The following is a 12,841-nucleotide window of genomic DNA, read 5'->3' on the forward strand; positions in this document are numbered from 1 at the left end:
AGTTGATTACTCAAGTACTAAGCTTGGAGCTAATAAAAACAAAGTTCCAATGGACAAAAGCAGATATCAAAGACTTGTTGGGAAGCTGATTTATCTCTCGCACACCATACCTAATATTGGGTTCTCGGTTAGCGTAGTCAGTCAATTCATGAATGATCCAACTGAAGAACATATGGAAGCTGTCAACCGGATACTGAGGTACCTTAAAATGACACCAGGTAGGCTTATACTCTAGGAAAAACACAAGGAAAGATATTGAAGTGTTCGCTGATGTTGACTGGGTCGGATCAATAACTGACCGAAGGTCAACATATGGTTATTGACTTATTGTACATATGTGTGGGGAAACCTAGTAACATGGTGAAGTAAGAAAAAACCAATAGTTTCTTAGAGCACTGCAGAAGCAGAGTTCAGAGCTATGGCACTCGAAATTTGGGAGGGAATATGCCTAAATGAGGGAACTAGGAATCATCACTTCTGAACCAATGAAGGTATTTTCTGACAATCAGTTAGCTATTAACATTGCAAAGAATCCGGTGCATCACAACAGGACAAAACATGTGGGAGATAGATCGCCACTTCATAAAGGAGAAGATAGAAAATGGGACAATTAGTCTACTATACACGCCGACAAGTAAGCAAATAGCAGATATCCTCACTAAAGCTCTACCATGGAAGAATTTTGAAGATTTGAGTACCAAGCTTGGCTTGATTAACATCTACGCCTAGCTTGAGGGGGAGTGTGGAAAATACCCGATCCCTGATTTTCAGGGATACCGTTGGTCCGCTGCAACAATTTTGATTTTATTATTAGTGACTTCGTTAATTTAGGAATAAAGAGATTCTGGAAAATTCCTCATATCTCTATTAATTTGTTTCCTATTTTGTTGATTCCTATATTTGGCTAGTTTCCAGATTTTTTGGTAACTAGTATCTTGTTAGCTGTTACTAAATATAAAGAAAGGAAGTTTTCTTCCTTCCATTATATAAAGGTTGCACATTTATCATTAAGGAATAAGAGAATTATTTTCTTCTCTAAAATCAACATTCCTTTTCTATCATGGGGGGAAAAAAACAATAGTGTCATTAAAAAACTATAAATGGTATACTGCTAACCCACTTTTCCCACCTTACATCTCTTGCGAATCCACTACCCACAGCCTTATCTATTAATCTACTCAAAGCATCCACCACAAGGAAAAGGAGACAACGACTTCCTCTGCCTAACCCCACTTGAAGTCTTAAGCCAGGATTTCAGCTCCCCATTGACGATAATGGAGGAAGAGGCCTTAGATAAACACCCCACATCCAATTCTCCATCTTCCACCAAAAATTTTCCTACTAGAAACCTTATCTTAAAACTCCCAACTGATAGATCGTAGGCCATTTCAAGCTCCCTGCTTAAAAACAATGCCCTTTTTTTTTATATGATGAACATCCTCTGCCACCTCATTTGCTACTAAGATAGCATATGCAATGTGTCTACCCATCACAAATGATTCTGAAATGATACCACTAAGCACCAAACTCAACTTGTCTGCAAGAATGGTCGAGGGGTTGGATTGGGAACCTATTGGGGAAGAAGTGGCTAAGTGGTTGGAGACATCATTTGATTTGGCGGAAATTAGGAGACTTGTGTTCAATATGGATAGGGACAAAGCAGCAGGCTCAGACCGTTTCACTATGGCTTTTTTCAAGATAATTGGGAAGTGGTCAAAGAGGATGTCTTGAATTTTTTTTGAGGAATTTCATAGGAACGGAGAGGTGTGCAAAAGCATGAATTTCTACGTTCATTACCTTGATTCATAAAAAGAATAGGTCTCAAAAAGTAAAGGATTTTAGGCCTATCAGCTTGGTGACTAGTAGTTATAAGTTGCTAGCAATCTTTCGAAAAATGATTAAAGAGGTGTTGGCGAACACTGTGTCTTTGGCCCAATCTGCTTTCGTTAAAGACAGGAATATTTTAGATGCTATTTTCGTAGCCAATGACGTGGTCGAGGATGTGAAAAGGAAGGGAAAAAAAAAAGGAGCAATTTTTAAACTGGATATTGAAAAAGTTATGATGTGGTTAATTGGGATTTCCTTATGAATGTGCTCAAGCGAAAAGGATTTGGGAGTCTTTGGTGTAAATGGATAGGAGGGTGCATCAATTCTGCCAATATGTCAGTGACTGTTAATAGTCAGCCTAGGGCTTGGTTTAAGATCTCGAGGGGGCTGAGACAAGGGGATCCATTATCCCCTTTCTTGTTCACTCTAGTTGTGGATGTCAAGGAGGTTTTGATATCCCATGCTCAATATTTGGGAATTGTTAGAGATTTTTCTATAGGTAGAGAAAAATGGAGGTGTCTCATCTTCAGTTCACATACAATACCATCCTTTTTCTTGAGAATGATGCAGCAAAAAACAATTTTTCTAAGAGTGGTCTAGTGAGTATCGATCTGTGTAGTAGAGATTTAGAGACTCCTAGATCTTTAGCAGGTTGTGAATCCCTTTCTTGACCATTTTCATATCTTGGTCTTCCTCTTGGGAGAAATCCCCTGACTGATGCTTTTTGGGATTCTGTGATTGAGAATGGGCAATAAATTGGAAGGTTGGAAGAAGGCTTGTCTCTCATTAGGAGGTAGAATTACGCTTATCAGTGCCTCCCTAGCCAACATTCCCATTTATTACCTCTCCCTTTTCAAATTACCACCCAAGTTGGCTAGGAAGATCATAAGGGATTTTTTATAGTCTGATAGTGGAGAGAATAAAAGGGATCACCTGGTTAGTTGGGATGCTGTTAGAAAGCCTAAATCTGAAGGGGGTCTAGGTCTTGGTAATGTGGTTTCCATAGTAGTCAAAGGCACAAGGCACACCGAGGCGCAAAGGGTACTTGGAGCCAAGGCGCGTGCCTCATGACGTTGAGGCGTACAATTATTAAAATTTTTTACAATCCCTATTTGATGGGTAATTGGAATATGAAACACATCAATAGTAGGATTTAAGCCCTACTATCCTAAATGCAAAAGCAATGTATAGTTTGAATACTGTATTTCCAAACAAAACAGCAGCTAAATTCAGTAAAAAATGTTATATATTAATTATAAACTTTCATTAAACTACATAATTAAAGAAGAAGAAGAAGAAGGCCTCTTGCGAAGGCTCTCTTGCTGGCGAAGGCTCGAAGACTCCAAGACTTGAAGATGAAGGTGTTTTGTGCTGGTTCGAACGCTCGAAAACGAAGGTTATGCCGGTCCGAAGGCTCAAACCTCGAAGACGAAGGGCTCTTGCAAAGGCTCTCTTGCTAGGAAAGACACGAAGACCCGAAGACTCGAAGACATGAAGATGAAGGTGTTTTCGGCTGGTTTGAAGGCTCGAAGAGGAAGCTTAAACCTTCTAGTTCGATTCGAAGCCTTTGGCTAGGGCTGGTTCAAAGGCTCTGGCTATGTCTACCGAAGCCTTGCGTTTTCTTTCTTAAAAGGTTTTAAAAAAAAAAAAAAAGAAGGAAGTTAAAAGGCCAGATATCTCAAGGTGCGACTCACTGCGCCTTGTTGTGCCTCTTGAAGGTCACCTTGCCTCAACCCTGGTGAGGCGCTAGCCTCGTCGCCCCTCTGCACCTCGCGCCTAGGTGCACCTTAGGCGCACTTTTGACTACTATGGTGGTTTCTAAAAACATTTCTTTAATTGGGAAATGGTTATGGAGGCTTCCATTAGAACCTAATTCCTTGTAGCATAAAGTAATAAAGAGTAAATATGGTTAGCACGAGAATGGGTGGGATTCAAAAGGAAGTGGCATTGCTACTCACGCAAGTCCTTGGGAGCTTGTTTGACAAGTAGCTTGCCTTTTCTTTCCTTTTACTCATTTCAAAGTGGGATTGGGGACAAAATTCATTTCTGGGAGGATACTTGGGTTGGTGAGTCTTTGTCGGAGTAGTTGGTGCCGCACTTGTTAAGATTTTCCTCTGTCCATGAGGCACCAATTTCAGCTTTTTGTTTCAACGAGGGGAGCTCTTTTTCTTGGATTTCCACTTTTTTAGTAGTCTCAATGAGAGAGAGGTTGATGAGTTAACTCATTTGCTGAGTGAGTTGGATTCTTTCTTGCCAAATTTACAGGAGGACACAAAGCTTTGGATTGGGACACTTCGGGGTCCTTCTCTTCATAAGGTTTTTTTTTTTTTTTTTTTTTTCTCATATCTTACAAAATCCACAAACAATAGCCCTTTCTTGTTAAAGTTGTTTGGAAAGAAAAAGTACCATCGAAAGTCCAGGCTTTCATTAGGACTCTTATACAAAGATAACAAATGATGTGTTACAGATCAGGAGACCCTACAAAGCTCTTAGTCCAGATATTTGTATGCTGTGCAGTTGTTCAAATGAGAGTTCTAGACTTCTAGCCATCTATTCCTTCATTGTAAGGTGGCGAGATACATGTGGAAGAATAAAACAGGGGTCAACTTTTGGGTCTGTGCAGTTCTTTCAGTGCTGTGGGTGATGTGGATTGAAAGGAAAGGTATGCCTCTTTTTGGGCACATTCTTTTGGGATTTTTGAGAGTTTATCGCTGTCTGATGTCCAAAGAAATTGGAATGCAGCTTTAATGTAATTGCGTTTCTTTGTTAGTTTTCTGCTTTTTACCAAGAGGATTTCTTATCCTCCATTTTCTGTAATTATTCTTTACTTATTTTCATTAATACATCCTTTTTTGCTATCAAAAATATAAATAAATAATCTTGTACACACTACTAAGCCAATAGGCTGAAAATCCAACACCTTGATCCTACTCTTCATAGCTGCCAAGGGAATAAAGGTAGAATGAACACTTCTCCCAAGACCCAGTTCCCTGACTGAAGAACGAAAAAATGATGATCCATCCGCATATTCTCAAACCAAATGAGGTGGGCCCCAGTTAACCTTCCTAGAATCCAACATAACTGGAAAATTTTGGAGACTAGTCTAGATAACACTTCGTGTGTAAGAGCAGGAAATTCACCCTCCAACTTCTCATTGAATAAAATCCTATCTAAATGACCAATGACCACCCTCACCCCTCCTACAGACCAGGAGAACAAAAAGTTCTCCAAAGGAAGCTCTCAATCCACATCCCCTAATAAAATTATCAGAACTCTTTCATGCTCAAAGAGAACCTAGCTATAACACCCCATTTTTCACGATCAGAAATTAAACGACGTTAAAATCCCCCCGAACACTCCAACAAAATAAAACCCGACCAGAGCATATAACTCATCCAAACAGACATTGAAAGTAGGTCTAGTGGACCATAAAAAAATGTAAACCAACACTGACCTTTCCCTCTAACTTCATGCAACACAGACTATGAGAAAAAACCAGTTAGACAATCAATTCTAGAAACCAAACTAGTGTTCCATACAATTAAAATCCCCCATGCTGTTCCCTGAGAAGGATGAATGAAAATCTCTATCCTTACCCTTCTAACATATGACCTAAAAATAAAATAAAATACAAACCTCCAACCTCCTTACCTAAAGAAATTACCAACTTAATGCACATCCCCTTCAAAAGGGCTTTGGGGTCTCGGTTGTCTTTCTTACCCCCAGGGGACTAATGGGAATAACTCCTGCCCCATCAGCATCATCCCTCTAGCACAAAAGTGTCTTAAATAGATGAGATAACTTTTCTCAAATAGGAAGAATTTCTTAAAAAGCTTATAAGTTCCCTGATCTTCCTTAGCGAAATACCCAAGGACACTATAAGGACTTCCAAGAAAATGTGAAGTGTTAAAGGAAACATCATATACATAGCCAAAGACCCCTTCTCAACCACAGTATCAGAATGATCTGCCCCTACATTCAAATGGCAACCACCAACCTGAATATTAACAGAAATCCTCCCAGGTAAAGAGTCTCCCTCTCCCACTATCTCCAAGTCTACTGCACCTGAGCAAGAACCCTCATTCTGCTTCAGAGTTCAGAAGGAAAAAATTCATCTCTGAAACCATTCTTGCTAGTTTGTCATAAGCTAATCAACCAACAATCCCCCTCCAATTCACTCATGCTTCCAAAATCACCATCCTCGTCAACCAAACCGGAGAATTTCCCGCATTAGTCATCATCACAACAGACTTCCCCTCATGACATATCTCCCTATTCAGCCCCCAAAACAGACCCTCAAGTCAATGAACTCGTAATCCACCATAGCAACAGAATCCCCAACACCTAAAGCAATAGAACTATTAAAGCTTGATATACATTGTTGGCCCACAACCTAATAGCTTAGGCTTTTAGGTAAAAATGGTAATCTAACATGTTACCAGAGCTGGTTACCAAGAGGCCCTGGGTTCTAGTCTCAGACTCTCATTGCCCACGTTTATTATGAGGTGTTTAAAAAATTATTGTATTCCCTGTAATGGGTGTAATCTATTGTATGTTTATCACTCCACATGCTATCAGGCTGCACGTACAGAGGAGTCTTAAAGCTTGATTTACAATGTTAGACCACAACCTAACAACATAAGCTTCTAGGTAAAATGGTAATCTAACAAGAACTATTGTAGACTTCCACATCACCACTTGCTGACTCTAATAAATTTTCAATCCTCATTATACTCGATAGAAGGATTTTAGAAACTCCATTAACAGATTAAACTCCAACGCCTTTGATCTCACCACCTGAGCAAGTTATCAAGTTTAGAGGCAATTGTGCTGGCCGAAAGTCCTCCATGCAAAACTCATTTATTCAATCTTCAAACAGCACCTTCACACTACTGTTCACAACCCTATAGAGACCCCTCCCAAGTGGGCCTTACCCCTCCATAATTTTCCAACCCTTCTTTAACCCACACCTGTGCCAGTTCCAATGCTAGCACTCAACACCTTTTCAGCCCAAATTGACGGTCCTTTTGTTTTTTCTCCTTCAAAACCCAAGGCCTATAAGGCCCATACATGCCCAAGGCCCATATGACTTGCATAATGGAGCCACCTCTCCCTAATTAAAATTATTTCCATAATAACTCCTTCCATAAACCTCATCAAATCTCCCATAAGCCCATAGCATTGAGAGTTACACCATTCAACGACTAAAACATCAGCAGTTTTTTCTCAAGATCCCTACAATCCGCACCACCTTTGCACAAGAAAAATTCAAATTTGTCTACTACCAGAGCATATTGACAAAAGATATGCCCTTCGATAATCTACAAAAGACGATGCATTTTCCACCATCTCAATCTCCATTTCTGCGCCGGCCATTCTTTTGATCTTCGTTGAACAACAACTGCAACAATGCTAGAACATACGATCACTCGCTACAGGAGTCTCATTGCACCAAGATGCACCTTTTTCAAAGCTTGAAAGAAATCCCACCATGCCGGTGCAAAATGACCTCCAGTATACATAAAGATTTAAACCAGACAAGTTCCTTAATCCATTCTCAGCACAAAAAACAACCCGGGGGGGTGAAGGTCGCTTGCCCATTGACGCACCCCTAGTAATTCACCGGCATAATACCTCAAGGGGGAATCGAACCCATGACATTAGGGTCACCAAAGTCACAAGTCGCCCTTACCATTTGAGCTGACCCAAAAAAAAAAACAACCGCCTTCATTCCATAACAATTTTAGACAGAAGGCACCTCCATTCACCCTTACTGTAGCACTCTAAGAAAGACAACCCCCTCAAATGGTCTTGACCAAAATAACCTCATTTGCTGAAGAACCCAAGAGAACTGGCCACTGCCCAACAGGCAACAACACACAAGATGTCTTCCACAGATCCAGTGGATGCAAAATGATCCATTATCCACACGTTCTAAGTTATTATTCTCTTCTCAGCTTTAGAGGAATGTTGAAAACCATAATAAATCAGGTATGATCAGAAGAAATCACCCAGACAGCAAAACAATGTGAAGCAAATTCCAGAAGGAAATGTTTAAAAAAAGGGGTAAATTGCATAAAAATACCAAACTACCAATAGTCCCCAAACTATGGCCCCTGGTTCTTACTTGTCCCCAAACTTCAATTTCAGCATCAATCCCCAAACTTTCAAAATGGTTTCAATTTCGTCCTCTCATTAGTCTCTGCAGATTTTGGACAGAACTCCATGGAGGCAGTTCAGGTAAGTTGCATCAGCCCCAAACTATTTACTCAGTTACATACTCCTCCTCAAACTTTGATTTGCCTCACCAATAATCTCAAACTATTGAAATTGTTGGGTTCAAGTGCAAAATTCAGCCAATAGTTTGGGGAATAATGGGGTGCAACTTACTCCAACACAGTACCCGCCAGCGTAGATTTCATCCAGTGTCATGAAAACCAGAGATAACAGGACACCCAACTAGTTCCCATCCAATGTTTTGAAAACCGGAGACAACAAGACGCCCAACTAGTTCCCAGGTTGATCAGCACAAGCATCAATCAAGTGACATCAGCATGACAACGAAATTATACTAAGATTTCAAAAATTATAAAATATCTGAATAAGGAAAAATTAAAAACTACTAATATATCAGAAAAAATACCTAAATAATCATAACACTACAAAATAATTGTTATATGCATTTTTTTATGCAAATTAAATGACTAAACGCATCTTCAAACAAATAAAACATACTTCAATATTTATAGATTTAAATAACCTATTTAAAAAAAATAAAATAGAACTTCAAAGGTCGAACTTCATAAACTACAATTATAACAGACCTTTTACACATAAATGTAAAATCCTAATATTAATGGATTTAAAAAAATTTAAATTAAATTTATATTTATCAGACAGTCTGGCAGTTTTATTCCCAATTTTATCTGGACTCTTGTGTCATGAAATATGTTACTCAACCTGGCTCAGAAAGTAGGCCAGTTCTCAATTTGATCAAATCGGCTAGGCTGGGGCCATGCCAGTATTCAAAATGCTAATTTCGTCCAAAATCTCAATTGAGACTAACAATAGAACAAAATTGAAACTTTGGAAATTTGGTACTGATGATGGGGTGTGAGTATGAAACACAGTAGTAGTTTGGGGACTATTGGTTCAATTCAACCTTAAGAAAAAATGTCTACCTAATATCAAGCAATTTAAAAGAAAATTATTCTCCAATTTGGTTTCAACTGCAGCAAAGCCTAATATCATGGCTCACACAAACACATCTGCAATCATCAAATATATTTAAGGCTAATTTAACCAACTCCTTTCAGATTTTATTTAATAAAAAATCCCTTTCAGCATTTTCCTCAACTCTCAAATTTTTAACAATTGTTTACACACAGCAAAGTTTTCAAAAAGTCAAAGAGATTTGTTTCAATTGTCTTTGATGCATGGTTCTTCCTTATGAAGTTGATTTAGTCCCTCTTCACCTTTTTTAGTTGCAAACTTATTTGGGGATCAAATTCATTCTGCAGCAAAGCAAGTTGAAAGCTCCAATTTTGAGTTGTTTTGGAATATTAAATTCATGACCCTTTTGATTTCTTTGCACTAGCTTTTTTTATTAAGATGAAAAACTGGCTTTCTGAAGCCTAACACATCATAGATTCAATTAATGTACAATTTTCCTTTGAAAATATGCCTGGATTATCCGGTGATGGCGACAATGAACAACCAACAATGGCGAGGAAGGAGCTGACAAGAGACTGATTTTCGTTGAAAGTGATAATGGTGGTAGTCAATAGTCATGGTGTCTTTCTACTTATGTCTGAAATTATGAAAGTGTATGGTGCAACTAGTGGGGAGAAAGGCATATGCCAGATTTGGTGAATTGATCACCGGTCATTGTGAGTCCAAACAAGAAGAAGATAGATGATGATAATGACTTTTTTGGTAATTTGGCATGAATATGCAGGAGTTAAGTTATAGATGATGGGATTCATGAGAAGAGGGTATATTTTGGGGCGGTTTTGAGGATTTTATAGAGGATGAAGACCATGCTAAGGGTTTGGCAGTGTGATCATGTGGTCAAAAGGTCCAAAGGTCATGCAAGTATAAACAAATTTAAAGAACAAGAATATTTTTGTCAATACAATATTGCAATCAGAGTGGGTCCATATAACAATATTTTAGTATCAAAAAACTTAACATGTGATGAAGTGAGGATAATATAGGCAAACACGATGCTTCACATCCTTAACACACATGTACTATTATAGGTAGTATAAACCTATAGATAATTTGCAAAGGGATTGGAGGGTGGCTCTTACGTAATTCTTTTTCTTTTATGATGGAGGACTTTTTCTTTTTCTTTTTCTTTTGTTTTTTTTTTTTTTTTTGTTTTTTTTTGGTGTCATCTTCATTGTCTATAAATTGCTTTTTCTACCAAGAAAATTGATTGCCCAACTTGGAGCATCAGCAAACCAAGATTTAAAATCAGGAAAAGAAACATGTCCAAAGCGAGATTTTAACCCACTTTTCAGTGCCAATGCCATTTACAATTTTTTTTTTTTAAAAAAAAACGAATCATTCAGTAAATTTACAACTCCGTGTGCATGGGATACCAAAAATAGATATGTGGGATCTAAAAAAAAAATCCTGTGATATTTTCTCGAACAAGTTTCTTTTTCAATACTCATCTTTTATACTTTCTTCTCTCTTTTAAAAGATACACTTCTTTTATAAATATATATATATATATAATAAAATAAATAAAAATAAAAAATAAACAGAACGAAAGAAATCATAGTCAGTGCTAGTGTGGTATATAAAGGTCATCAAGCATGCTCCTTGATCCTTTTCTGCAGAGAAGGATAAGGAATATTATAATAAAACAATTGTTCATAAGTTGCAGAATCACATTTGTACTGCTTAAAATCACTCAACATTAATTTCCTTTTAGTTTCACCTTTTTCATATGTTCAATCTGCGCACACACTACAAACATCCAACCCCAAATACAAAGGAAAAGAGGAAATTGGCTTTTATGGTTCTTTCCATTGTATAAATTGTACATACAATGTGTGCTTTTCTGTGTATTCAGATTCAAGAAAGCTAAATATATGTTACAAATGAAATGTGGGAACGTCCTATGATACAAATCTTCCTGGATTCCTACAAACAAAAACAATATAATTTGGTACTTCCAGAGGATACCTGGAAGCTATATCCCAAAGACGAATATCTGCAAAGCAAAACCAAACAGAGAAAGAATATTATAAAACTTCTAAATGCTAAAAACCATTAACACCCAATGCACAAGGCTCCTACACCATTGGGAGTCTAGGAAGGACAATATCTAAAATATACAATGCAACGGAGCAGCTATGTAATGAATAATGATATGTTCCACAAGATCCAATTATATCAGTAAATATCAAATAAGGTAACAATAAATACCATGTTTGCAAAAAATATAACACTCCTAATACATTAAGCAACAAAAATTAAAGTTTCTTGGAGGATCATACAACCAAAAAGGACAAACAAAACTACGACACCATAAACCAGATAAATATGATAAAAATTTGCTTTTAATATGTAAAATTAACTAGAGCAATACAAGTATGAAAAAATTCAAAACATTTAATATGCTTTCAAAAACTCAAATACACTGTCGTCAAGAATAATGCAATTCATCTTTGACTGAAAAAATAATAATAATTAAATAAAAGATGTACTAAAGCACCTCCATCCATTGAACCAGAAAAAATTCCTTTCAAGTGATTTGGGTTCTTCGCCATAGAAGAGATGGCATCCACATGTGCATCCATTGCCCCCATAAACGGTCTTGCATGAATCTATGTACCCAAACTAAAATAATCGGCAACTACAAAAGAAAATAATATACTAACACAACCAAAAAACCAAGTTCCCAAATAAAACTGAAAGGAGTAACCTTCTCCAATTTAGCCGCCTTTACAGCTCGCACATACTCCACAGCCTTCTCTTGAGGTCTAAGTTGCGGGTCATAGTTTCGAGAAACCCTCTAATGAAAAATCAATTGGACAAAAATACAATTTTTAGAGAGCCACAGAGGGAACATGCATAGTCTTCAGAACATCAAACGTCGATAAGGAAGACAGAGAGAGAATATTGTCGAAGCCATAGAAGTCACCTGGAGATCCTGGCTTCGTTCACGAGTGAATTCATCTGTAGAACGAGATATTGTCTTCACCTTCATTTATTCCTATCTCAGGGCTCTGAAAGCAAATCCATACACACACAGAGAGAAGGAAGAAGTTCTAACACTCAGCTTGTGCTAAAGTTTGGGCCAATATCTTCCAATTACAAAATATTTTAAGTTGTATGAGAAAATGACAACAAAGATGAGGAGATGATGAGACTCACCAACGCAACGCAGATAAGATAACTTGCAACCTTGCCTCCTATAAAGGGAGCAACAAAATGCCAACAGACAAACGGGGAAAATAGAAATTTTCAATTGTAACTGGTGTTTAAGTGCAGAAAGAGAGAGGAGTCGAGGCCCAAAGAGAGAGATAGAGAGAAAGAGAGCCTGGAATGCAGCCGACGAGGTTGCTTATGGAAGTGCCGCCAGAAGGAACTACAGAGACATCAACGGAGGGAGCAACTAGTCTGGAGAGAGAAAGAGGAAGAACTGAAGAAGGAGGGAGCTTCGCTGTATTTTGTGGGTTAAGTGGGTTTTACCGGCACAATTGCAAGTATGGATTGTAGGTAGGTACCTTTTTCTCTTTAACATAATAGTGGGGTAAACAACGACAACCCTACACGAGTCATTGCCGCCCATTCACCCTATTTAGAGCATTTCCTTAAAACTATTAAATCCTTCCTCACTTATCATAGCTAATTTACTCCCCATATGAATTCTATTAGTCTTACGTTTTAAATGCCCAAATCATCTAAGTCGTCCCCCTCTTGTCTTATTTTCAATCGATATTATGCCTAAATTATTGCGTATATATTCATTTCTTTCTCTATATTTTAATATTAA

General features: G+C 37.8%; 1 protein-coding gene across 1 annotated transcript in view; it reads right to left on the reverse strand.

Annotated features, from left to right (window-relative positions):
• LOC131144407 (uncharacterized) overlaps positions 1–12,507 on the reverse strand; it is a 52,103-nt gene extending 39,596 nt beyond the window's left edge. The window contains exons 1-5 of the mRNA XM_058093042.1: positions 12,220–12,507; positions 11,987–12,071; positions 11,768–11,857; positions 11,558–11,669; positions 11,026–11,053 (exon numbers count right to left, since the gene is read on the reverse strand). Coding sequence (XP_057949025.1) covers positions 11,026–11,053; positions 11,558–11,669; positions 11,768–11,857; positions 11,987–12,052 — 296 coding nt within the window. The 5' untranslated portion in view covers positions 12,053–12,071; positions 12,220–12,507. The remainder of the gene's footprint in view (positions 1–11,025; positions 11,054–11,557; positions 11,670–11,767; positions 11,858–11,986; positions 12,072–12,219) is intronic.
• Positions 12,508–12,841: the final 334 nt, after the last annotated feature.

Source organism: Malania oleifera, chromosome 12 (genome assembly GCF_029873635.1).
Source record: "Malania oleifera isolate guangnan ecotype guangnan chromosome 12, ASM2987363v1, whole genome shotgun sequence".
In the NCBI taxonomy this organism is placed as follows: Eukaryota; Viridiplantae; Streptophyta; class Magnoliopsida; order Santalales; family Ximeniaceae; genus Malania; species Malania oleifera.